General features: G+C 32.0%; 1 protein-coding gene across 3 annotated transcripts in view; it reads left to right on the top strand.

Annotated features, from left to right (window-relative positions):
• LOC126740198 (voltage-dependent anion-selective channel-like) overlaps positions 1–27,792 on the top strand; it is a 33,799-nt gene that overhangs the window by 2,007 nt on the left and 4,000 nt on the right. The window contains exons 1-5 of one of the 3 annotated variants that reach the window (XM_050446131.1): positions 3,759–3,925; positions 12,146–12,477; positions 16,337–16,564; positions 20,193–20,497; positions 24,299–24,649. In XM_050446131.1, the coding sequence (XP_050302088.1) occupies positions 12,158–12,477; positions 16,337–16,564; positions 20,193–20,497; positions 24,299–24,393 (948 nt within the window). In that variant the 5' untranslated portion in view covers positions 3,759–3,925; positions 12,146–12,157 and the 3' untranslated portion in view covers positions 24,394–24,649. Of the gene's footprint in view, positions 1–3,758; positions 3,926–12,145; positions 12,478–16,336; positions 16,565–20,192; positions 20,498–24,298; positions 24,650–27,792 lie in introns of those variants that run through there. The other 2 variants (XM_050446128.1, XM_050446129.1) reach the window with 2 other exon arrangements.

Here is a 27,792-nt window from a genome sequence, read left to right as displayed (position 1 = left end):
TTTAAGAAGATCCACATTGATATTATTTGTCCGGACAAACATACATATAAATATAAATGTTTCTGATGTCTCTGATTCTCTTCTTAAACATAGAAAAGAACGACAAAGTAAAACTGCAGTAAAAAATGTGGAATTATATAAGGAAAAGCATACGACAGACGACATAAAGTCGAATTCCTTGCTACATTGCTTCTATACAAACTGGAAACAAATAAGATTTCGAAAATTTCGCTGAGGTAGGTACATGGAAAGATATTAAATTACTCGAGTCAATATGATTTTTAACTCCTTTAGTGATTTAGTGAAAAATTTCGATAAATCCCACATTTCTAGTAAAATTGTAAAGAAACAGAGTTATTCAAAGAAACATGAGAAAAATATGAGAGCAATGGTAAAGCAGCCAACTTTGACAAAAAAATATTTAAAATTTTCTTGCAAAGTATAATATTGCATTTAATGTTTCAGATCATCTAACAGAACTTAGAAGAAAGTAGCCCAGTGAAAAAAAAATTCTTCAGGCCGGACTAAATGTACGGCTATAATAAATATAAGGTGTTGGGGAAAAATGAGTTCTGAAAATTTTATCAGTGCGATAAATTTCAACAAATTCTCATTATTACTTGACGAATCGTCAGACATATCATTAGAAAAGCAATTAGCAATTGTCGTTTGATACACCAAAAAGTAATTTAATATAAACAATCATTTTCTCGACCTTATTTTACTTCAAGACGCTTCCGCTCAAAATGTATCTAATGTAACTGAATTTTTTTTACCATAAATAATATTCCAATACAAATACAAATATAATTTGGTAGGGTATGCAGCAGATGGAGCAAATGCTATGGTGGGCGCGCATCATATTCTTTAAAAACCTTCTTGATTAATGATATACTCGACTTATTTGTAATGAAGTGTGTATGCCATTCTCTAGCACTGTGTGATGCCTCTTCTGTTCTGTGCGAGAAATTCCCCGACGAAGTAGAAAAGTTGATAAGATCCATAGACAATTTACATGCACCGTAGCTTTTCCAAAGATCTTCAGAAGTTCAAACCTTTTTTAATCTAAAACCGTACAAGACATTACATCCGTCTCAGACAAGGTGGCTGTTATTAAATTCCGCTATTCAGCGGATCATTGAGCAATATGATGCTCTTAAAATATTTTCGAATAGAAGCCTTTCGATGAAGCTTCAGAAGTAGCGGAAATTAATGACATGCTTTCTAATATCTTTGGAAGTTATATTAACTACGTTCCCAGACATTGACTTAGAATTTCAGTCTGAAAACCCTAAAGTGCATATATACCCTGCCCTCGGATGCACCGCGTGCGTTCTATTAAGCTATATTTTATAAAGGCGAAATATTTAACAACCATAGATATAATTAATATCTAGTATCGAAATCCACAAAACTTTCTTCCATTGGAGGAAATTTACTTGGGTCCTACAGTTACCGCTGAAATGGATTTTATCCTTTTAACCGAAAATATCAAACACAATTTTATAATAAAATATCTGGATTTTTACATTGAGGCGGTCAGCCAAATTTAGAAACGTTTTCATTTTAATTCCCAGGAGGTCCAAGTCTTAAAACTGATAACCGTGCTGCACCCTTAAAATTAATATTCCTTCCACGGAAAGTATAGGCCCTCTGGCTATAACATTTCGATATAACAACTCGAATATACAAGTAGTTACGGACTTAAATACATTCGACAGAGATTCGACAGCTTATAAGCATTCGAAATCATATTTTTCACTTGGAGAAATGGAATTCTGGAAAAAGATTTCTAATATTAGAAGAGGAGATGATTCTGTGGTATACCCAACCTTATCAAATTTTTTTCCATTTTATTTTTAGTGCCACACAGTAGTACAAATGTGAAGAGATTATTTTAATACTGGTTACAGGTATCGGAATCGGTATAATACAGGTTTCCGATTTAGCTTTCCCCTTAGTTAAAATTAAGAAAAAAAAAGAAAACCCTGGTAGACTAAAGGACTGCTAACTTCGGCTAAAAATCCCAGATCATTACATTACATTAGAAAATTTGCAATTGGTAATGCACATTTTGGGTCTTATGTTTATAGGTACCGCGGGATTTACCGAAACTCTATTAAGCTAGCAAAAAACTCATATTACTCTAAAAGAATTGAACAATCATCCACAAATGTAGGGAGACTTGGAAAATTGTTAACATCATGAGGGGTGGTGTACAATGTGATCCTGTTTCGAAAGCTTTAACAGCTCAGTCCCTTAACACTTATTATCAGGATATTTTCTTGTATCTCTTGTAATGTCAAGCCAGTCTCTTATCTTACTAGCATTCAAGTCCCTGAGACATTTTTCCTTGGACCTACAGATCCAAATGAGATTGAAGCTGTCCTGCGTGACATAAAGAGTAAGAATTCTGGTGGATGGGATGGAGTTTTGGTGAGAGTACGTGCTGCATTGCCACAAACCTCACTTTCTGCACTTTCTGAAGTAATCAATATTTCTTTTTCATCTGGATCTTTTCCTTATTCTCTTAAAGAGGCTTTGGTGATTCCATTGTACAAGGGAGGTGACCACAACAGTCTATCAAATTTTAGGCCAATAGTTCTGCTTCCCACTCTTGGCATGGATGATGGACTTTTTTAAAAGGCATGGACTTCTAAGCGTCTATCAGTTTGGTTTTCGGGAGAGATTCGGAACGGGCGATGCTATTTTCAACCTTTAGGAGAGCCTCTACTTGAATTTTGGTGGATGTGCGGCAGCGGTGTTCTGTGACTTATCCAAGGCTTTTGATTGTGCGAGTCACAGAATTCTGCTGCGGAAACTCGACATCTATGGTTTCAGGGGAGTTGCTCTTAACTGGTTTCGGTCCTATCTTTCGGGAAGAACTCAGAGAGTGCTCTTTGGTGATAGTAAGTCTGGTAGACTACTCATTGATACTAGTGTTCCCCAGGGCTCTGTCCTCGGCTCGGCCCCATTTTGTTCTTGTTATACGTCAATGATCTGCCTTTAGTCCCTGTTTCTGGACTATTTTTACAACGTTTACAAAGTGAAGCTTTTTACTCATTGGATGAATTTTACGCCAGACACTAGTAGTCATATTGTTTTGTTTTATATGTTATTTTTATTATTATTATTCACTGACTAGTTTTGACACATGTATTTTATAAGTTTTAAAACCTTTACCTGTAATGTTTCCTTATTTTGTTTTATAAATATTTCCACTATTTTCTCTTTTTTACAGCTTTGTTAACAACTTTTAGGTTTTTAATAATAAAGCTATTTTTGAATAATATATTGATTTCGCTAATTTATTGCGCCGAAATAATAGATTGATTTCGGCGCAACAAATTAGGTGCTACAACAATAACCGAAATATGCATATTTTACATAGCAAAAGATTGATTAACAATAATGAAAATAGCTGCTTTAATTGTCCAACGATATTATAAAAAAAAAACATAATAATAGCATTGACTCGGAATATTTTTAAAAAAATGTACCCTAGTACTATGTAATTTTAAGTGGATTTTAATTTTGTGTTATGTTAGGAAATATTTTGTTTGTAAATATTCTGTTCTTGAAAATAAAACAGAATTTGTTTACTTCTTTTAAAAAACTGATACCTATGTGTACCTTATTTCTTACAAGACTAGGTAGGTATACGCGGTAAAAATTTAAATCTAGTTATTTTTTTTAATCCAATCTAGTTACTTTTTTACCAAAATTTCTAGAGATTTTTATTTTGTGCACCTGGCAACATTGGACTTCTGTCATTTTTCTATTCGTTGGTCGAGTTTTGTCGTCGTGCCGGGTGGTAAGCAGCGCAAATTTCGTTTCTGGTGGTTTCGCCCTTACAGTATCGTTTAGAAGGGTTTGCTTAGAACCCTATCGCCAAATACTATTAGCAGAAATCTTAATTTATTAGGTAAGACAATTTATTTTATCTAGTAGGTAATCCATGGCCTACTAGTGAACTCGTGCTGAACGGTTGGCTAATGGAGTCCCATTAATTCTTATGATTTTATTGTTTTTAACCCCTTGTTCACTTATTTGCTTGTAAAACAAATAAACGTTAATAGGTTCGGCATTTTCATATTATTAAATTACATGAACATGTTTAATTTATTTTGTTTGAAGCCCGGCTTAGTATCCAGGTCCAATGGTTATGTAAGAGAATGTGATTGCTAAGAATTGATTTTTCCCGGGTTGGGTCTTATCGCCTGTCGTTATAATTTTAGTCACGGGACCCGATTATATACGGATTTATAATCATAGTTATCGGTAAAGCCGCTAATTAAAAATATTATGCAAAATTAACAGTTAACAGTATTGAACGCCATCTTTTTGTTGCTACGTGTGACGACGACCTCCCAGGGACATACCGCTACGAATGCCGTCATGGCATACTAAAAATGTCTCTTTTATTGTTTTTAGTTTAAACTAGATTTTTTTAATAAATAAAATGCCCTACTTGGGTTTTGTCACTACATGTGAAGCAACCAAGCATATAATTTCAACTTGTTATACACTTTATATTTGAATTTATTGTTTTTGCAGTTTATGCATATCCTTGTAAAAGGAGATCTTAAAATAGTAAAAACTATTATTAAAGTGCTTTAAGCTAAAGTTTCTTATAAATAAAGTTCCCATAATAGAGACATTGCACTGGATTTGTGTCACAGGTTGCCAAGGCAACCAAGGATACCTATATAAACAATAATTTTGACAAAATAGCTGTCAAATTACACTCTGATTAACCATTCTGTTATACACTGCATCTTGGAAATTATTATTGATTTTACAGCATTACTAACCTTAATAAGAAATATCATCAAATAACCATTTTTTTTAATAATCTTCATTCATAGTAAATAATATTGTGGCGTTAACTTTACAGTGTTACTATTTTGCCAAGAGTTTGCAGACGGTAGTTCAGAATTATTGGAGGCTTGGGATTGTTCGAAGGTTCACTTATGACTGGCTATTAAAGAACATAATCTTGATTATAACTATTAAATAAGAGGGCGCCACTTATTTTATTTATTTATTTATTTAATATATCAACAGGCTTTGGCCCAATATTACAAAAAAATATAAGAATAATAATTGGATGATAAAACTAACCTAACCCAACATACAATTAAAGCTTAGAATATAAAGATTACCTATAACTTGGAACAATCAGTTCAGAGAAAAAAAAAAAAAAAAAAAGACAATACTTATAGTTAACACAAAGGTACAATTACCATCACAATTCACAACACCTTATAGTTCTAGTGTAAGACAGCATTATCAATTAATAAGATTTAATTTCTTAATGAACCCTGTGCGCCCCTCAAAGCAATCAATTACATCAGAATACCGATTAGCCAGCCTAACAGTCCTTGCCAGAAAAGAATTGTGACCATAATTTGTGAGGTGTGTTTGGCTGTAAAAAGAAGTAACTTGCCTTGTTGACCTAGGTGCAACATAAAGACCTATTTTATTAAGAAGTGCAGGACAAAAGCTTTGAGAGTGAAGGATGTTGTAAAATACTTTCAAATCTTTATGTCTACAACGAGTTTCAAGACTTCTCAAATTCAATGAGGCTTCCATTTGCTGATAGTCCAACTCATCCTGATAATTTATAGGTACTCCAATTTGCTTAAAGGCAATATATCTTAAGAATTTATGTTGTACACTTTCAATCTTATGAATATGATTATTATAGTATGGAGACCAAACACAGGAACTGAATTCTAGATGAGGACGCACAAGTGCACAATAGAGCAAACAAATAGATGAAATATTATAAAAGTCCCTTGAGCACCTCTTGATAAATCCAAGCATCTGCAGAGACCTGGTAACTGCCCCCGAAATGTGCGGAATATAACTTAAAGGGCTATCCAGTGTCACACCTAAATCCTTAATATGAGAGACAGAATTCAATATGGTGTTACCAACAAAATAGGAGTGGTTTACGGGGTCTCTATTTCTTTTAGTTTTCACTTAGTTTTTTTCTTTTATAAATGAGAGAAAACTAAGAAAAAAGACTTGGTATATAGGTTTCAATTAATAGTTAAATGACCCTGGATAAAGTAGATTTAAAGAGGCAAAAAAAATATCTTAACAATACAACCAAATTATATTTACATCAAAGGCATGTACACCTCATGTTCTAATCTGTTAAATGTTAATAATTTATTATGAATTAAAAATATGAATAATGTTGATATGATTAAAATAAGTTTGACAAAGTAACATTTAAAGTATGATTTCGCTACTAGGTAGATTTCAGCACTTGAAAAATAAATTGCAATTATTAAAGATTTTAGTACATATTTGTATTACGCAGGGGAAAGTTCATGAACCTTTTTTACCTAAGGCATATCAGCCTTAACCGAGTTATATCTACTCAACTACCAAAAAAGGTACTGAAAAATACTTAACAAAAAATAACTAAAATTATAGATAAGAAATTGACATATTAAATTATGATATTGATTAAATATTTGTAGCAATAAATTGAAATAAAAGATATATTAATAAAAATTTAAATAAATGAGACAAATCTATGGTTAGTATAAATATTTAAATAAATGGAATAAACTGATGGCCTGTATATTCCTCCAAGAAATGAACAGCTCGCCTTCAAAATCAAGGCTGTGAATGTATGCCATTTGTAGCTTAGCTATCCGGACTGGGAGTCTCTAATACTAACTCTGGCTCCAGTGCTTTCAGCAATTTCTCGGGGAAATCAAAAGCTTGCAGTCATCAACAATTGAGAAAAAATAAAGAGGAAAATGGAAAAGTAAAACCTTGCCAAGTTTCATTATCTATCCATCAAAATCTTGGGTATCCTGCACCAGAATTATGAAATAAACAGTTCCCTAAAGGAACAAGATTAAGGACTATAAATTATAAACCATATTGGCCAATTCCTGCTTCACAAACTTTGGAAATAAAAAACTGGCCTTTTACGTGCGCTTCTACCTGCGATACGGGAACAAGTCCTCGAAAAATGGATGAAGTACCGACTAAATCAGTATAGTAGTTGTCAATATCAGCCAATCAGAGAAAACATTCATTAAGACCAACCAGAAGAGTGACGGACCGTCAACAGAAAGCATGAATAATTAAACCAGGAGAGTGATGCGTTACAGTAGTAATGTGTCATTGATAGTGTGAATTTAAACAAATATCAATAAAAGAAGTTGACTGAAATTATTAAGATAATTAATGAAATATCAATGGAGCGTTAGTGAACATAAGAAATAGAAAAATAAAACGCTACAATATTCCATTACAATCATAACACAAATGTGAATTAACAATATCTCCTAAACAATATTTAAAGTATTGGTACTGGATACTACATAGAATACAGTGTGAGACATTAATATTCAATGAAAATTTAAGTGTGTAGTCCTTGGGTCAAAATATTGAAAAAACTTCCTTTAAACCTATGTCGGAAAATGCTTCTCTGCGAAGTTACATGGAAATGAAATTTTAATTTTATTTTCAATTTTTCTAAATAATTTTAAAGTAAATGAGAATAACCATATGAAATTTGGTATAGGGAAGTTTTCTAAGGCACTAAATTTAAATTTCTTAATAGTTTTGATGTCACTAATAAGATTGCCACATATTACATTTTGAGTTTTTAAATACAACAATGAAAACAACTATTTATTCAATTTAATTCATATAAAATCAAAGGTTTTTACAAAAGGGAAAAGTGATTAGCATGATGATGTAAAACACAAACTAGGAGTCTTGGAGATCCACAACCTCATGGTCTCAGTGATCTCCTGATTTATACTTATTAGACTTTTTCCTCTGGCCTTACCTAAAACTTTATACTACTCCAATTGAAAATGTTGAAGAGTTAAGAAATAGGATAGTGGCAAGTTGGGCAACAATTCAAAACAGCGGGCATTTTTGAACAAGTGTGGCAATTAATGGTTCATAGGGTAGTAGGTGCTTGCATTGAAGTTAAAAGGCAACACTTTCAACAATTTTTAGAAACTCTATTACTAGTTTGTGTTTGTCTTGTTAATCAATTTTTTCTTATGTAAAAACCTTTGATTTTATAAGAATTAAATTGAATAAATAAAGTGGTTGTTTTCATTGCTGTAGGTAAAAACTCAAAATGTAATGTGTGGCACCCTGTATTACTGTCATCGAAACTATCAAAAAATTTAAATTTAGCACCTTAGAAAACCTCCCTATACCTAATTTCATACGGTTATTCTCTTTTACTCTCAAATTATTTAGAAAAATTAAAATTTCAATGTCCTGTATCTCCGCAGGGAAGCATGTTTAGACATAGATTTATAGAAAGTTTTTTCAATATTTTGACCAAAGAAATATGCCCTTAAATTTTCGTGCAATATTAATGACTTACCCTGTATATTAATCCATAAATATAACTTACATTAGTAGGTAATAATTTGCTCTCGCCCTAAGGTTGCTCTATATAGCCTAAAGTTATTCTTAATATTTTTTTATCCTTTTTACAAATAAATCATTCTTTTCAAGATTTTTTATTTTTACTGGTAGATTAGATATATTTTATTAAATAGATTATAAACCTATGCTCCTGCAACTAGTGGGTTTTTAAGTGCTATATTAGTTCTAAAGTTTCCCAAACATATGGTAAATAGTTTTGTAAATCATGTCTGTGAATTTGATTAAAATAGTTTAATTTTGTGTTGAATTACATCAATCAAAAAATTTATTATTATTATATTATTTCCAACAAAATTGTTTTAAATAAAGCTAAAAAATATGTACAAATTCAAAGGGTCATAGAAAACTGTACTATTCTAATAAACACAACACAACTTGTAAATGATAACCTTTTGACTTCCCTCTTAAATTCCCTTTTCTCATACATTTTTCTGATTTTATTGGGTAAAAATGGGTAAATGTTTAAAAGGTTTTCGTCTATTGTAACCAAAAAAAAAAAGTTAAGCTTTTGGGAACTGGTAATAATAACTTATAGGTTTGTTTGGTTGTATAGATAGATTTTGACTTAGAGTATTGCTATACATCTTATAAATTAAGGACACAGTCTTCAATATAAATAAAGATGGCAGTGTTCAAATTTTGTTTGCAATAAAAAGTGGTTTACATGAGTCTCATGTATCTAACAGCTTTTTTTGCATAATAAATACTGTATGCATTAGCATATTATCATAATGTAAGTGGGATTCTATTAATGCAAAATATTTATGTTTAAAATTTATTAATCAAATAAATTAAGCTTTATTGTTATCAAACAATTTATGATCTTTAACAAAGGTGTGGGAAAAAAAATTACAAACCAAAATATATGTATCTACACAAGCAGAGAATTACAGCACCAAATTACATAAAACAATTAGAAAATTAAATATAAAAGGTCAAGAGTTGTACATAATAACTTAAACTTACTAAAAAAATAGATTAAAGTAGAGAAGTACTCCTCAATGCTCTAATATGCTTTAGCGGTCAACATTTTCTTTACCTCCTTTCTAAATAATTTGTATGATACATTTTTGTGGAAAGATAGCAGGACATGATAATCAAAGATAATCTAGAAAGTGGCAAATTAATATTCTAACCCAAGTGTGGATTATTTTCATTGACTGAGTGGATAGCAGTGGAATACATTTTGTGCATAAGGCAGATAACAACGTTAAAATTGTATGCTGGGTGCAGCAAGGTTGGCAAAAGTCTCTAGGTTTAAATCTACACAGATGTCTTACAGCATGCTTTTGCAACACAATCAGGTTTAGTAGATATGCAGGTGAATTTTGCCAAAAGCAAAAACCCCATACCATAAATGGGAGTCAATCAGTGCAAAATAGGCAACCCTAGCTAAACATATATTTAGGTTGCTCTTAATTGTTCTTATTTCATAACAGCCAGAGATTATCTTGTAAATGACATTGTTCCAATTTCAAAATATATGCTATTGACCCTACTAATAATAAAAGTTTATATAACATCTCTGTTGGTGTCAACAAGTCAAAATTAAATAACATTTTAAACAGTTTGTTTTGTAAAATTTCTATTTTTATTAAAATTTGTTTGCTAGTAAGTTCTCCATACTGTAATTATAGATATCTTACTACTGAGAGGAAAAAAGGCATAATAAATTTGATACCTAGCATGATTTTATGTTCTTAATCCTGATTTGTAAACTGGACAAATTTTTATAATTTTTAATTGTACTGAAAATTTACATGCTCCTTTCTTTATATGAATTAAATCATGCAGTGTAACATTATCAAATAGTCCATCTTTTCTCAAAGAGACTGGCTTACATTAAATAGTAATGAAACAAACTCTAAGTCCCACTAAGTTGCTAAGTATATTGTTCCAGGACATATCTCCAACTAATGCAACAACTTTTTCCTCTTCAATGATACATCGACAAGTTGCTAATTCTCTTAACCCAATTATATCTTTTACTGTTGAGAAGGAAGAGAGTGCACAGCTGCCATTTTGGGACATTCTAATAATTAGAACAGTAAATTTTTTTTTTTTTATATTTCATACACCCATTATAACAGATAATATCTGCATCTCCTTATGGTTACCAATTTTCTTCTTTTAACCACCTTTTCTATAGATTATTTTAATAATCCTCAGTCTTGGGATACTTTTCTTATGGAATTTAGTATTATAAAACATATTGCTTTCAACAATGGTTTCCCTCTATTTACATAATTAACCTATAATCTAATTCATCAACCAAGCAATATGCAATTTTTTAGATCAATCTCATTTTTTGGTAATATATCCCTACACTTGGCCCAAATTTTTCAAATCCTCTAATTTCACAATAGCTCGAGTCAATATCAGGGGGTATACTCTCTGAAGTATGATGACTGTAATGCTGTTTACATAAGCCAATCAGGGAGGAAAATCTTAAGTAGAATAAAACAATATATAGCCGCTGTTGATAAATACAATAAAAGTGATATTACAGAAACCAAGTCAGCTTTTGCAAATCATTTAATATCTGCCTCTTACAATTTTTATGCAAAGGTTGCAATCCAAATTCTCTGAAGTTGCTTTAAGGGTAAAAACTCAATTTTTTAAAGAAAATGGAAATAACAAAAACCTAGTGCTTGATTGTGTGAATGATTTATTTGCTTGAACCACATCTTATTATTTCAAAAAATTTCTTAAAATATTATCGAAAAGTTCTGAGTGAAAAAGGAAGTATTGAAAGTTAAAATTATTATTAAGTTACATGAAGTAGAGGGTGAAATTTAATTAAGTCACCTTGACATTACCTTATAGTTGTGGTCTTGGTTCACACTTATAATCGCGGTAAAGTGTTTTCATTTTGAAGTTTAAAAATATGGAGTTTCAAGAAATAGAAATTAGTTCTGAAGGAATATAAAAAGTTTTTCTGAGAGCAAACAGGGTAAAAGGTATCTGAGTGTTTCTAAATATCTAACTTTGAACATGTAAACAATAACTAATACTGTAGATTTTCTGTATTTTTTTGATAATTTTTTTAAATAATTTCTCACTCCTACCTAACTTATGCACCAAACACTTTCAATACCTATTCATGCTTCATAATTGTAAGATTATTACTTTAATTTGTAATTGTCACAGAAAAAATGGAGAAAAACCAGTCCTAAAGATGGAACATGAAAAGAACACAATAAAAATAATAGACAAAACTAATATTTTAATTTTATGACTTCAAAAATGTAGTAAACAAAAAATTGTAAGAACATCAATTTATTAAGCGTATCAATACTTCACACATCAATATGTGACAATGCATTACACCAGATTATTGATTTACCTAAAATTCCCTAAAAAAACAATATTTAATAGGTCACAACAAATTACACTTTATTAAGTGGTTTCTATCAAATCAGTTGCCATATCTATTTTATGGAATACTTATATAATGCTGTTCTCTTCAATACTTTTCCGCATAGTTCCATAGTATATATTAATAAACAGCTGTGTCTAAATACATTAATCTGTACCTTTCTGCTAGACTCACAAACCAGGGCATTTTTTAACTGATAAATTTAGACTTGGCACAAGTATTTGTTTTACTTCACTCCTATATACTTGAACAATTTAAGGTGCTTTACCTCTATGAAAATTATAAATAACAATTAATATTCACTTCCATTCATAGGCCCCAGAAGACATGTCTCCCCCACCATACTCTGACCTTGGCAAGAAGGCCAAAGATGTATTCAACAAGGGCTACCACTTTGGCCTGGTTAAATTGGACGTAAAAACCAAATCCGCTTCTGGCGTGGAATTCGCTACTGGCGGAGTTTCTAACCAGGAATCTGGCAAAGTATCCGGTTCCCTGGAAACCAAATACAAAGTTAAAGATTATGGTTTGACGTTTACTGAGAAGTGGACCACCGATAATACTTTGAGCACTGAATTTGCCGTACAAGACCAGTTTGTGCCTGGACTGAAGGTTTCTTCGGCTGTTAATTTTGCTCCACAAACTGGGTAAGATATATAAGTACTACCAAATAAGTCATTTCTATTAAACATTAGTTTATATGCTTATGAATTCTATATAAAAAATTAAATACTCCTATAAAATTTTTATCATACAATTAATCCAAGTGTTTGCACCTACACATGGTGTATCTAAAATAATGGGACAAACTTTGTCAAAGTAAACATGCCTGAGTAGTAGTTTTATAGAATTTTATTATATGAGTATCTCACCTAAAAAGTCTAAAGTGATTTTTTTTGTGGAAGAATATGTATGGTGGTTCATTTGGTAAGTAGGTCAAAGTAATTAGGAGCAACTTGATTATTACATGTGTGCATGCTGTTTTTGTTAAAAAAAAATGTAGCCCTTGGGTCATTAATATTTGCCAAATAATTGTAATTTTCTTTGAAATGTTTCAATTAAGCTTTGTTGGTATGCTGACACTCTGATTATTAGGCATTCTTTCATCATCCTTTAATGAATTTTAAATAATTTCTCGTATTTTTGGACTTTTAAACAAATTTTTATCCACTTTTACCATTTTTTTGGTCTTCTATGGTTTCAAGTAGTTTTTTATGTCTTTCATTGATGTTACTTTTATGTCTCCCAGGAATAATTTTATTTATTTATTTATTTATTTATTAATTGTACTTAAACAGGATCACCCAATTACAAATTTAACATAAAATTAATATTAAAACACTATTTTTTCTGAAAAATTAACTGGATACATATTGAGAGATAAAATGAAAAATAATCTAAGCATGATATCAAGGTCAGAAAAAAAACAGTATTTAGCTTTTGTTTTTTTTTTATGACCATTCTTATACATTTTATTGTTTGTTTAAGGGAATATTGTAAAAATAAATAAATAAAATATTAGGTTATAGTAGGATGTTAGGTACTTTATTTCTAAAGGATATATATGAGCTGTGGAAGGGGTCAAGATCTTCATTTATATTTATAAACATTGAAGTATTATTGACAATTGTATTATGGAATTCTGTATGGAACAAATTACCTATAATGCAACAATAGGGTCCAAAATATAGTCAACATTATACATTGTTACTAATACTTACTCTTACAAATATTCACTATTCTTATAAATAACTGCCAATTAAGGCTTTATTGGATACAATGATTATATGCTTTCAAAGTTTACCTGCTCAGCAAAGCTTACTCCCAAATCCTTGAGTGTTTGCAATTGTAAGGAGAAATACCATTGAGTCATTACATGAATCACATTTTTTTGGGCTTTTGAATAAACTTATGTAGTTATAGTTCCCTTCACCAATAATCTATTATTTCAAGGTTTCCATCGAAGGTGTATTTGGTGGAACTCTTTAAGTGGCACCTTTGACAAATAAACCGCAAAATACAAAAAATAGAAACACTTCGAAATATTATATAAGGCCAAGAGCATTGTGCACATACTGTGAATTTGTTCTCCTGGAAGTACCACATATCTATTGGTTCCATAATGACCCTATAGATTTTTAAATCACCTGCAAACATTAAGAAATTAAATCCATTGAGTCAGGAGTAGATGACATTTACAAACATATTAAGAAAAGAAGCTATATGAGAACCTTGTGGTACTCCACAGGTTGCCCCAAAGTCATCTGATATAAAATTCGCAATTTTTACTCCTATATTTTTAGGCTGAAGTAATTTTCAAATCAACTAATTTCTTTATGTCAAAATCGCAGAAGTTGTACATATGTCGCAATAATAAAAATCACAATAGTTTTGTTGCCCAATATCTACACTAAAAAATTTATATGGGCTATGTATTAGGTTTAAAAATGTAATACATAATAAAATATCACAAAATACTTAATAACAGACACAGACACACATAGTATCTATTTATAATTCTGCCCTCCTTAGTTAAAACGTCCTAACTACAAAATTCTCTTTTTTTGGCTTATTACATTTTATTAACTTATCAAATGGTATCTATCTCCTTAGATAAATTAGAAAGTCCTAACTACATTTTTAATGCCTTAAATTCACCTAAATATATTGTTCTACGTGCAGAAAAGACAATAATCCCAAATTAAAATATCCTAAGTAGCATTTCATTTGTAGAATATTCATTTGTGCCAGAAGGAGCATATTCGAAAAGTGCTAAGCAAGTGGCAATAATATGGCATGAAGGGGTTGCATGTCGAAATAAGGAAAATTTAATTTCAACTTTTTTTTTATATAACAGAGACAGTGTGCAGCTCAATACAAAAATTGGGGTTTATTTTTTTTTTGTTAACGTTGTAAACTCTACCGAGACTGAACTGGAGAATTTGGAAATAAAATACTTTCAATCTGGTCACATTTTTATGTCCGCGGACTCGTTCCATCACCAGGTAGAACAATAATTATTGAAAAGGTACGGTAAGGTATTCGATTTTAATGATTTTAAATCGGCTGTAGAAAAGGCAAACTCATCTAAGGTCCATGTAAAAGAGATGAACATACAAAACTTTTTTGAATGGAAAGATTGTTTATCCAAGTTTAAGCTTCAAAAAAATGTTCCCAACCCTTACTTGCAGAATATGGCACATTTGCACTTTAAAAGGGGATAAAATGTGTTGTATTACAAAAATGCCTTTTCGGAAGAACCAAAACCTTCTTGCCGAACACAATGTTGAGGTGTAAAATTAAAAAGAAAACAAAATTTATTTCTAAGCTACGTCCTTTTATTCCGGCTAACCCAATGATATTCTGGAGGAATTAGCCGTTTCCCAAAATAATGATACTGACAATAAAGAAAATGTAGATTTCCAGTAAGAGTAAAGCACTGATTTCCATTCATGATTTACTTTCATACTGTTTTTAATGTTCTAATGTTTTATTAGTGAGTAATTTGGTTAGAATGTTAACTTGAAATATATATATTTTTTTATTATAATTATTTTACTAAGTTAAAAAGTCCTATTTAACTTTTCTTTCTAAAATTTCACCAAATATTGAATCTAGTCCCTTATTAAACTTCACCCACAAATGTAAAAAGCAAATTTCTAAGCATATAAAAAGAATCAGGGAATTACTTCAAAGCATGAGGACCGCATATTAGTTTTCATAAAATCTACATTTTTTCAGCTTTATCGATTTGCGAGTTAGGATGTTTTAACTAAGGACGGCAGTATTATATTATCTTTATATCTTCTCCAGTGATTATGCACACTGCTGTGTGGCAAACTGCTGAATATTTCTTCTGACATACAACAGTCATTCTGGAATATAAAGAAAAGGAAGTGTGACCTCCCTATAAACCAGTCCTTCCAAAGCCCTAATTGCCTTTCTTTGCAGAAAGGGCATAAAAAGTTGTGAAGTAGCAAGTTTCCAGTTTATTCCAGACATTTCAATTTTTTTCTAAGAAAAAGTCAATTTTGTCTTTGTATGAAAAGTTTTTTCAAGGTTTTCGCTGAAAAATAATTGTTATAAAACTACTGTGGCACATTTAATATCTTATACTGAGTATACTTACAACAAGGTATAATATAATTCAAAGATCAATCTATGTAGTGTCTGAGCTGTATAATAGAACCCCAAAAAATTTGAAATGTAAACTATTTAAGTCCATGTAATTTTTTAAAATTAGAGAATGCTTGTGTATTAACAGTTCTTGGGAAATCTTGTGTTACTCTTAAAGATAGATTTCCCTTTAGTGTTGAGCAACAACAATTCTCATTTTTACAGTCTTGTGTATTTTTACTTTGGTTACATAACTTATGTTTACATTTTTACACCTTTATCGTTAATAATAATCGATTCTCCCAAGATCTCTGTAAAATTTGGATAATCTAAAACACTATTAATACCTACAATAACGTTAAATCGCTTCCTTTTGCCTTTCAATTTCAGTGCGAAATCTGGTAATGTGAAAGTCGCCTACGTCAACAAACAGGTAGCGCTTAACGCCGACTCTGATTTCACCGCCGATGGACCAAAAGTGACCGCGTCCGCCGTGGTCGGTTACCAGGGCTGGCTGGCCGGTTACCTAGCCGGTTACGACGTCAACAACAAGAAACTGACCAAGAGCAATTTTGCCCTTGGATTCACCTCCGGCGATTTCACTCTCCACTCGAATGTGTAAGTACATTTGACATTTTTTTTCTAACTTGATTTGGCTTGCAACACTGTCTTAATATCCCAAGAAAAAATTCAGCAATTATGTATTTTTATATACAATTTATAAATGTGTACTAGAGTGAATAATTTTATTATTAGGGTTAACAATTATTAAATCTATACCTATATAAAAATCTTCTTTAAAAAGCATGTTTTATGGTAGGCTTATTGTTATTGAAATAGGCACTAATAATCATAATTATATACAGCTTTAAATTCATCTTTACAGCTCATTGCTCTTTTTGCAGTCTTATAGCACCCATTAAGTATTATTAGTGTTTTTGATCTTAGTAATAAATTTTTACAGTATATTAAATACTCGGCTGCGAATGGTTTTAAGAAAGATTATGCAATTTTTTTAAATGAAACTTTATTTAGGATTTAAATGTATTTATATACGGGCTATTCCTTATCGTTATGTTCAAATTTTGCGAGCATAAAGTAGGCGTAATTCTAAGACTAACCAACACAAAAGTGGTAGGTCGATCTTTATTCGTTCCAAGCAAGTTATACAAGCCTATAAGAAATCAGTAAACATTTAAATTCGCATACTAAATAAAAAGTTATTCTTTGGTGTCCGTTTTGTTTCACCCTTTATTTAAAAATATTAAGGGTATACAGGCAGATACACAATTCATTTCTGGTTATTGCAACGGGAATGCACGTGGAGCAGTTTGAGGATTCTCGGCCTTCCAATAGATGCATACCCCATTACTGAATATTTCTGGTAATACACAGACAATTTCGAGAATGCGTATTTGTAATGTAATTTTCTTTTTGACAGAGGAGTCAATTTGTTAGTAGATCTTGATGACCAAGTGTTAGATTCTTTTACTATAGTTCCGACTATCACTATATGATCTCAAACAACTGTTTTACGAGAATTTTGAAACGTGAGGGCCTACATCTATATCATTATCTGAAGATACAGTGTTTGATGAATACCATCATTATCGTTTAGTCATGAGGCAGTCTCAGTGAAATTTTCAATTTATCAGAACAATCCTTTGGACAAATAGAGCTTCATTTACAAGACGCGGTATTATAAATCTAAAAAATCGTCATAGAAAGGAAGTAGAAAATCCTGAAGCAATATGTACATCTAATTTTCAGCATGCATGTTTTGGCTGCCTTTATCGATAATTGGTATGACATTACGGGCAGGCAGTTACATGCGGTTCTCAACTGAAGAACTTCCAGCACTTTTAGAGGATGTTCCCCTAATCCTAAGAAGAGATATGTGCTTTCAAATGGATAGTGCACCAAGACAATTTGGATTTGCCATACAGAATTTTCAATTCACAATGAATTAGTCGTCGTGATCCTATTGCATTGTCTCTATAGTTTTATTTCTGGAGGCTTGGTTCAAAGATTTAGTGTGCTCACACCAAAGAGGAAATAGTAGAGTGTATTCTACAGACTGTCCAACAAATACTAGAAAATGAGTGTGAAATAAATAATATCAGTCCATCTACACATCTGGCATATGAGCCCAAGCATTTGAAGCATTTTTTATTTAGCATTTTGAAGATATTATTTAAGGATGTGTATATAAGATAATTTTTATATGATGTACGAATTTAAATCTGATTATACATCTATTTTCATAGGCTTGTAACTTTGGAATAAATAAAGATTGGCCTCCAATTTTTATGTGTTTTTTCGCCTTAGGATTAAGCCTTCTTTATGCTCCCAAAAATTGAACATAACTATACGGAACATCCTGTTAGTATAGTTATATTTAAATAAGGGAAAAAAAGGCGCATTGCGATTATCTCAGCCAGACTACATCCGAAGGGAACAATGTAGTTGCAGTATCAAATAAATCATTCTATAAGTTATTTTTTTTAAGTTTTAGTAGGAAGGTAAAAACGAGAGAAGCTCGTTTATTTACACGTTTTGTCATTTTTGAAAGATACAATGTGTGAGTGGCTGTGAGGTACAGGGAGATCTCTAATTAAGAGTATACGGAAAAATCACAGCTTCCTTTTGAAATTAGGATTTACCTATATCCAAAAGTGGGTTTTAAATGTCTATGGCATATTTCGCAATTTTAGGTCATAACTTTTTTGTGCTTCAGAATTTTTTGGATTTTTTGGTATTCTTTTTCCATGTCTTTTACGTAAAAAAGCTATATTACATTAAAGTCGGTCGTAACGCATCAGAAATTATAGTATTGACTATAAATACCCCTTCATAAACGAGTGTGTTCAGATATATATATCTCCAGACATAAAAATCAAGCTGGTTAAAATCGGGACTTCGCGCTGGCTAAGGCCATTGGCACTAGGCATCCGGGTACTCTCCAAGGTGTCTGGAGAATAGTGTGTATCTGAATTTGATATCCAAATTGAACAAAAAATTATTTTTTTTTAATGAAACGCCTTGTAACTTGTCCATGTACTATTAATTAGAAGACACCCTATATTTATTTATTTAGAATCCTGTCATTAAATGTACATTTTCTATTTTTTTAATGTAATCAAATAAAATCACATTAGTAAATAGGAAAGATAGCATACTAGCTTAGGAAAACGAAATCCTGAATGTGTTCTACAATTTAGTACTAGTTGTGTTTAGACATGTGTAAAAGAAAATGACTCTTATCTATCTATACAAACAAAACATTCATGTATAAGCAGTAACTTATTAACAAAAATCACCTATATGATAGTAAAACATGACAGTAGCATGAAAATAAAGTAGACAGATATTTCAAATTGAGTTGTCACAATATAAACGTTTAGTGGAAAAAAATCCTCAATATGAAGTCTTGCATATGCAGCACAAACAAGAATGCCATATCTAATTTATTGATTCAGCCAATGTTGTGTACATCATAATGAGTTGTTTATTATTTAGAAATTTTCTTAGCCCATAAAATTTATGAATAAAGTATCTAAGTCTTTTACTGTGAGCCACAGCTTGATCATTCCAATTAAGGTTCTTGTCAATTTGTACTCTTATGAGGCTACTTTATCTACCTCTTTTATGTCAAATACGCTATCATTACTATTTTTAATAGTTAATTTATTTAAATCTGGTCTATTTAAATTATTTTCTGAAAAGCAGTAAAATTGGTTTTATCAATGTTTAGAGATATTATTATTTTTTGCTAGTCCTCTTGCTGCTTTTTCTACTAAACAGATGTCTATTCGAAAACTATTTCCATTGCATATGACATTATTTCTCCATCTATTTCGGTAATTTTTAGTGGCGAATGTAATTAGAGTATAAAGAATATAATATTAATTATGCAAGTACAGAAAGGCACAAGCTATATATTTACCGTAAAAAGCGCACTTAACGACGACAGGGGTACTATAAGCTTTTGCCCTTGTCGCTTTATCTTTCAAGGGTTGTTTTAAATGTAAACTATACTAAAACTTTCGAAGGGAGCTTCAAGAAGCTTAATAAAAACTTAAATTAAGCTATTGTTTAAGATTTTCTTAAAGGTTCTAATTAAACTTAAAATAGTTTGTTGAGATTTTACCCCGCAAAAGAAAGATTACCACAGGGCAAACTTATGGTTTAAATATTGAATCCTTTTTAACCCATCCTTTTCTTTTCCAATCCTTATCCGAAACAGCGAGTTAATGGGAGAAGAGGGCCAAGAATATGGCGGTTCGATATATCAAAGGCTGAATCCGAAATTGGAATACGGCATTATGGTGGATTGGGTGAATGGAGGTGGTGGCGGAGGCGAAGGCGGCGACGGTGGAGACGAAGGAGGGAGCGACAAAAAAGAAAAGAAGGAGGGCGAAGAAGGAGGCGAGGGCAATGCAAAGATCGCGGTGGGGCTGCAGTATCAGTTGGATCCGGACGCCTCGGTGAGAATTAAGGTCGATAACGAGATGCAAATTGGATTGGGATTCCAACAACGGTTGAGAGAAGGTAAGTCTTATTACTTTTTTTTTTTAATTTAAGGGTTAACACCACTGTAGAACTTTAAAAAAATGGTATAAATTATACTTTAGGGTCACCAGAAACAATATCCTGTTGATTTTATGTTCAAAAACTTAATTAAAACAGCTTCTGTCTTTGATTTTATCACCGCTGCGCCTCGGAGTGTACGTTAATTACGTACGTAATTTTACGTAATTTACGTACGTAATTACGTACGTAAATTTTGTTTAGTTTGTTAACCTCTGTTGTACTGCTTTGGTTTAAATTTTTAATACTTATAAGTCATTAGTCAAGTATCTTTCTCTTTTCGTGGTTCTAGGCACGTTCCATGTATAACTTATTTTGGTTAATTTAGATTGTATGTAAAGGCCAGTTACTGACTTGAGACTTATTAAACATTGCTTTTTTCGAGTTTTCTAAAAAAGTTTAACGCTTACCGAGAGTCTTATAATTGATTTAATAAATTAAATACTCTAATAAAACTCACATAGCTATTTAATTTAATTGTTTTCATTATTTTTAATTATTACACTGCAAACACTAATAAAATTTGACTTAGAAAACCGTCAAAACTACCTGTTCCCGTGAATTTCTTAAGTGCAAATAAGCCTTCAGCACATCAAATTTGCAGGTTCAGAAAGAATTGTCTTCTTTTGTTGACCTTCATGGGAAGAAGTTTAATTTTAGATTCGGACAGGGTCTGGATCTTTTTCCGAAAGTATTAAAGAAATGCTGTGAAGATAATAGTAAAAAATTGAGGTCGATGTGGGTTTTAGAAAATGTCAATACAATAACCTAAGAAAATTCTATTACCATTGCGATTTAATCAATGTTACTTAATCCAATGTTGTACGAAGTCTACATTGAGACTAATTGGCAAGTGCAGAAACGCATGCAGCGTTGGATAGGTGGAAGTGTCTACTAATCTAGCACGAAACACGTTTTGAGTGATATCAGTTGTTGAAAGAAGGCTTTCGTGAGATTTGGCGTATCCCGTGCGTGTATTTTCGAATAGTATAAACGATTTTCTGAAGGCCGACAGAGTATCGAATCTGTTTTTGCTATCGCCTCATTTAGCAACCTATGACTTTTTCACATTTCTGAAGATTAAGTCTACCTTAAAAGGAATTGGGTCTGAGTCGATGGAAGATATTAAGCGAAAGTCGGCGGAGCTCCTAAATGTTCTTACAAAAGAAGACTTCCACCCCTGCTTTTTATGGAAAACGAATGGAACGGTGTGTGACGAGATGGAGCTCCGGAAATGGATCCTTAGGGAGCTAGATCTCTTTGAAAATTACCTTTAAAAACTATAGTTTTAGTTTTATAGCTTCGGAACTACTTTAGCTACCGCAACCACTTTTGAGACGTAAATTATTGTTAGTACGTTTATCCCTTTTAACCTATTAAACCAACATTATTTTAACCAAGGGCGTGCGAACCAAGAGGGGTTTTGGGTAAATTTAACCGCATTTTTCTAAGCAATCAATTTTTGCCCGTTTGGGCATCATGTTATGATGTTCTTATGCATTTTACATAAAAAAGGTGCTTTCAGTAAACATCGCTATATAATGAATGTTCTTGTGAAAATTGGGTAAAAGCAAGTTGTAAGATACAAAAATCAATTTTACTTAAAAAATTAAATCTGTGCCGTAAATAAAAAAGAACTTTCTTAAAAAAAGTTAAGGTAGGACTTGATTAATTTGGTAATAAATTAACTTATGGCATTTTTAAAGGATTTTAGCATAATTAATTCTGGTGCTGTATTTTAATTTACCTTTTGTCAATTTTTACAAAAACTGTGATATTTTGCTGAAAGCACCTTTTTTATGCAAAAGGCATCATAATCTGATACCCAAATGGGCAGAAATTGAAGTCTTAGAGAAATGGGGTTAAATTTACCAAATATCCTTCTGGTTTCCACGCCCCTGGTTAAAATAATTTAAGTCCCAAAATAGGTTGCGGCAGCTAAAGTAGTTCCGAGGCTATAAAACGAAAACTATATTTTAAAGGTTAACTTCAAGAGGCTCTAGCTCTCTAAGGAAGCATTGCCGCACACATGTTCATTTGAACTTTTCTTTTTTTTGATGTTTTCTATCTACTCTAGAAGTTTGTAACATGATCAACGGAACACCGTGTCACGAAGTATTCCGATAAACCAATTCTTTTGCTATTTAACTCTCCGTGTCATCTTTAATTTTTTGTAAATATATTATATACTTGCATAGTAAACGTTTTCTAAGAGTCATGTGGAAGTCATGGTTAGAAAAGCTTTTTGAGGACCAAAGACCGAAGGCGACGTATTCACTGACGGAAGCTACAGGACCATCCATACTAATGCACGAGGTAGAAAGAGCAATAAAACAAACGAAGAACAAAAAGCAGTGGGACAAGTTGAAGGAATAGCCTGGATTACCAACAGAATCTATAACTCTGGAAATCTCCCCGAAAAATGGCTGCAATCAGAGTTTATAGCGTTGCCCCAGAAACCTGGAGCAAAGAAGTGCGAAGAACATCGGACCATCAGTCTGATGACCCATAATATGCTAAAATTGTTTCTGAAAATCATCTACAGAAGAATTTACGAATTAAACGTGTTCAACCATATTGCTTCCTTGGAACCATCATAAATGAATAATGAGACAGTGCATAAAAAATAAAATGTATAGGAAAAGCAAGTACGGTATTTCACAAAAGGAGTGCTATCTTCAACATATCTCTTTAAACGAATGGTACTTAGGATGCTACGACTTTTCTGTTTTATTGTAAGGTGTAGAATCCTGGACACTCACAGCAGTCACCACTAAAAATCTGTAAGCATTTGAGATGTGGCTGTATAGGAAAATGCTCAGAATACCACGGACTGCTCACATTACAGACATAGAAGTGCTAAAAAGAATGAAAAAAGATCAGAAGTCATGTACACCATTAAAAAAAGAAAACTGGAGTACCTGGGGCATGTTATGAGAAATAAAGATCGATACTATCTTCTGCAAACCATAATGCAAGATAAGGTATAGGGTAAAAGAAGGCCCGGAAGAGGAAGAACATCATGCTTGCAGAATCTACGGACTTAGTTTGGGAAGAGTTCAGTAGAATTGTTTCGAAACGAATAGATAAATTCGAAAGGAATAGGTACCTCAAGAAGAGCCATGTGTAATAATGACTTGGTTACGACCGACAATTTTTCTAATAAAACTAGGGTTTTTAAGTTAAGTTTACGAAATAGGAGTTTGTAAATCAATTTAACGACATAATTGCAACGATGCATTTTTCGAGTCGTGTCATTTTTCCTGCGGATGAGTTTATAGGTTCATGGTTAATTGAAACTTAACATCAAAAACTTTTCAAATAAAATGTATCAAAGTTCGGGCTTTTTATCTGTTTCTAGAGTGGTGTTATCCATATAATGACAATAAATAACAGAAAAATGAAGCCAGTATAGAGAGATAAGTGGTATATTAGATGACTATCTTATAACACAAGTATATCTCATATTGGTGTTGGGCGTTTTGCGCATGCGTAAAAAGTTCTTTTCATTGATTGGTCAAAGCTTGGAGGATCGATTATCCTTGTTTTGGATTGATGAAGCATGGGTATGATCAGCCAATAGGATTATCACTCAACAACTCATGCGCATTGTGAGTTTTCCACTGTGAGATAGACTTGTGTCAAGTTTGAAATTGCTTCCTCTCTTTTTTGGCTTCACACTGTGGGGTTATCAGTATTAAAATTATAGATATATATTTTACTTTACTGTTCATAAATAAACTCTTTTGTGCTTTTTTTCAGGTATCTCAATATGGTTATCGGCCCTGGTGGATGGTAAAAATGTCGATCAAGGAGGCAAACATAAAGTGGGTCTCGCCATCGAAATGGAAGCGTGAGAACCGAACTTCGATAGTATCGTTTTGTGATCGCGTCCAATTGATATTGTAACCATGTATAAAAATAATAACTTAATGAACCGCTCTGTGTCCTTAAATTTATTGAAATTCCGTAGCAGTGTTGTAAGCCAAAGATTAGGATTATTTCAATGTTTTTTTTTCAGGGCTAAAAATTTTTTGTCTCTTATTTATACTTTTTTTTCTACATATGCTATTGCTTATTTATTTTTTAATAAAATTCGAATTTAATGTTTAATTTTGTGTGTGTTTATATAGATGATTGATGATTGTTGCAAATTTTTAAGTGGATTTTTAATTGATTGATTTTGATCCAATCTGATTAGCACTAATTATACAGGGTGTCTGCCAAAAGGGTGTACAACGCAACCACAAATTTCTTGGCCAAAAATAGAACGATTTAGAGCAAGTTGCCTATACCGGAGTTGCTTCGTTTGGCCGCTAGAAGGTGCTAAATTTTTAAAATTTAAATAATTTTCTTAAAGTAACGTCTTCTATATGGTATTAGCAACATTAAGAGCTGCGAGAAAATCCGTAAACAAATTTAAATACTTTACTTTCCTGGAAACCAATAAAACTTATTATTACTACTTACCGATTTAATTTCCATTGAAAGTGTTGTCCTGTAATATAAATCAACACTACTACAAAATCAGTTGTCACTTTATATTAGTATTAGTTAAGTCTGATTACTTTATACCATTACCACATTAGTAGTTACCATATTTAGCGAGACAGCTCTATGCATAGTTTCAATAGGTGAGTATTCCAAATTATCCTCACTTCCTCTACTTAAATCTTGGCGCCCTGAGGACTTATTTAAAGTAGAATTTAAATTAATATGTAGATATTGTAAGAGAATGATCGCTTTAATAGGGTAGTTTTATGTAAAGTAGGAGATAAAGCTTTAGGTCAAGATGTGAGCATCTGCTCTAAACACTAAATTTATTATACAGATATGATGTGCACTTTTATTATCATCCTGTGTAAAAAGACAGTTGAAGTTTACGGCGGTTTTCCAATCCAGCCAATTGCAAGTTTTTAATTTATGAATTAGTGGCTCACACTTTCCTAATGCAAACTGCGAGCAAGATCTCTGTATTTTCTGCATCTTGTCCTTGTCTTGTTTGGTTGGCAGCGACCCTAAAGTGTATCACAATAATTCAACTTATTTAGTCACTTATCTCAAGAGCTTCTGACAATTTTTGTCTCAAAGCACGCCTATGTGGATACAACAAGTTTAAATTTACAACCTCTTTGACCTCTCTTTATAAAAAGTTCATTTATTTGATAGGCCAGAACGTTCTTTGTTGCGTCTACCTGGGACGTCCCAACAACAATGCCTTTCGCTGTAGTCTACACTGCAGTGACGGTTTTCTTTCTTTTCGATTCTTGGATTTTTGGGTCTCGTTCCATTTATGTCTTGTTTTTTAATTTTTCTTTTTAGGGATTGCTTCTCCTTCGAACTGTTGTTCTGGAACTCTCCAGGCACCAAAATGATGTTTAATGTATGTATTGAGTGGTGCGGGGACTTACAGTTGGATATCACGTGCTTGCAAAAATGACTGACTTTACTAAGCGTACAGTTTACAAAAGCGTTAGGCTTTTATGTTATGGATAGATATTGGAAGGGAACTGTACACTGTGTTGTATGATTGTGGCATTCGAAGATGTGCTGTATTGTTCCCACCTGTCCGCAGGAGCACAGGTTGTCGTCCTTCACTCTGCTTCTATTTCTGAGGGTGTGGAACAACGGTTTGATCTCATCCCTTGCTTCATTGCCTAGGTGGTCGGCCTGCTCATTTCCGTAGATCCCAGTATAATAATAATAATAAGACGTTTATTAGTCACCAAGAAATTACAGCAATTAAGCACAAAGAATACTAATAGGTAGGTCTATTAACTTTTACAAAATTTCAAACTTTGTAACTAAATAAAAAAGCTAATAATGCAAGGAGACCAACAGGCCATAATATGCAGATTTACAGAGATATCCCTTACACAAAAGTCTCACAAAAAAAAAATTAAAAAAAAAAGACAATAAATTAAAAATTTAATAATAAATATTCTTCTGAAAAAAGAACGAACATACTTAACGGGAGCATGGGAAGAGGTTCAGGATATGAAAAAAAATAAGGGGAAGGGAAGATGAGGAAATATAGCGATATATGGCCACGTTTAAAGCCTTTCAGGAACAAAATCATGAATAACATTATCCACAAAAACGTTAAAAAAAATTCACTCATACACAAAATTAACCAAGGAGAAGCAGCTTAATGTTAACTTTTAATGTTAATGTTAATGTTAAAATTTTTTCTGTCAATGTAAAATCATTTATTTTAAACCTATTTATAGAGTGTGCAATCAAGTATGAAAATGACTTTTTAAATAATTCCTTATTGTGCGCCGGAATAGTAAGCAAACTTTTTCTTCTAATATTCAGGTTATGTACATCCGTTCGGAATCTAATCTTTCTATGCAAATATGATGGAGACTTCACTTAAGAAATTTATAAAAAAACAAATAAGATGTAATACTCGTCGATTGAACATATTTAACCAGCCCGCATCCTTTAGCTTATGAGAAATATGCTCCCCCGTCCTTACGCCAAATACAAGTCTTAGGCACGAATTCTGAAGTTTTTGTATCCGATAGGCATCTGAGCAGTCAAGACAAGAACCATAGATAGTGTCGCAGAAATTGAAAGGTGACAAAACCAATGCATCACAAAGCAGTTTTTTAATATTAGTACTTAAGTAAATCTTCTGCGAGTAAATAGTTTTTAAAGCAGAGTATCCATTTTAAGTTTAAGCGTAACACGCTCCCTAAATTTTAATTTATGATCTATTAGGAGCCCAAGATTATTGACTGAATTTTGAAATTGTATAACATCGTTATTCATTTTAAGTCTAAAGTTATTTAAAATCTCAATCCGGTGAGCGTCACTACAAAAAAGAATAGCTTTAGATTTGGCTGGATTAATTTTTAAAAGTAGATTTTGAGTTTCAGCAAACATATTATTAAGATCTATATTAATATTAAGGTTAACTTCAGGAGCATAACTGGGTTTAAATGAATAATAAATTTGAGTATCATCTGCATAGCAGTGGTGTTTACATCTATTTAATTTTTTTGTTAATTGTGATGTATATATTGTATATAGCAATGGACCCAAAATACTACCTTGTGGTACACCAGAAATAACGTCAAGTGCCTCCGATATTTTTATATATGTATGACCTAATGTGCTAATTTTCTTTAAGGGTTGTCTACCAATCTACTTCTGGTTCTCAGTAGTAAATCATCACTGTCCCCTGCACTCGAGCACTCGAAAAGGTATTTTCGTTGTTATATGACCAGTATAAGTTGATAATAGCTGTG

Source organism: Anthonomus grandis, chromosome 9 (genome assembly GCF_022605725.1).
Source record: "Anthonomus grandis grandis chromosome 9, icAntGran1.3, whole genome shotgun sequence".
NCBI lineage: Eukaryota > Metazoa > Arthropoda > Insecta > Coleoptera > Curculionidae > Anthonomus > Anthonomus grandis.
This window is presented reverse-complemented; position numbering and strand designations above follow the sequence as displayed.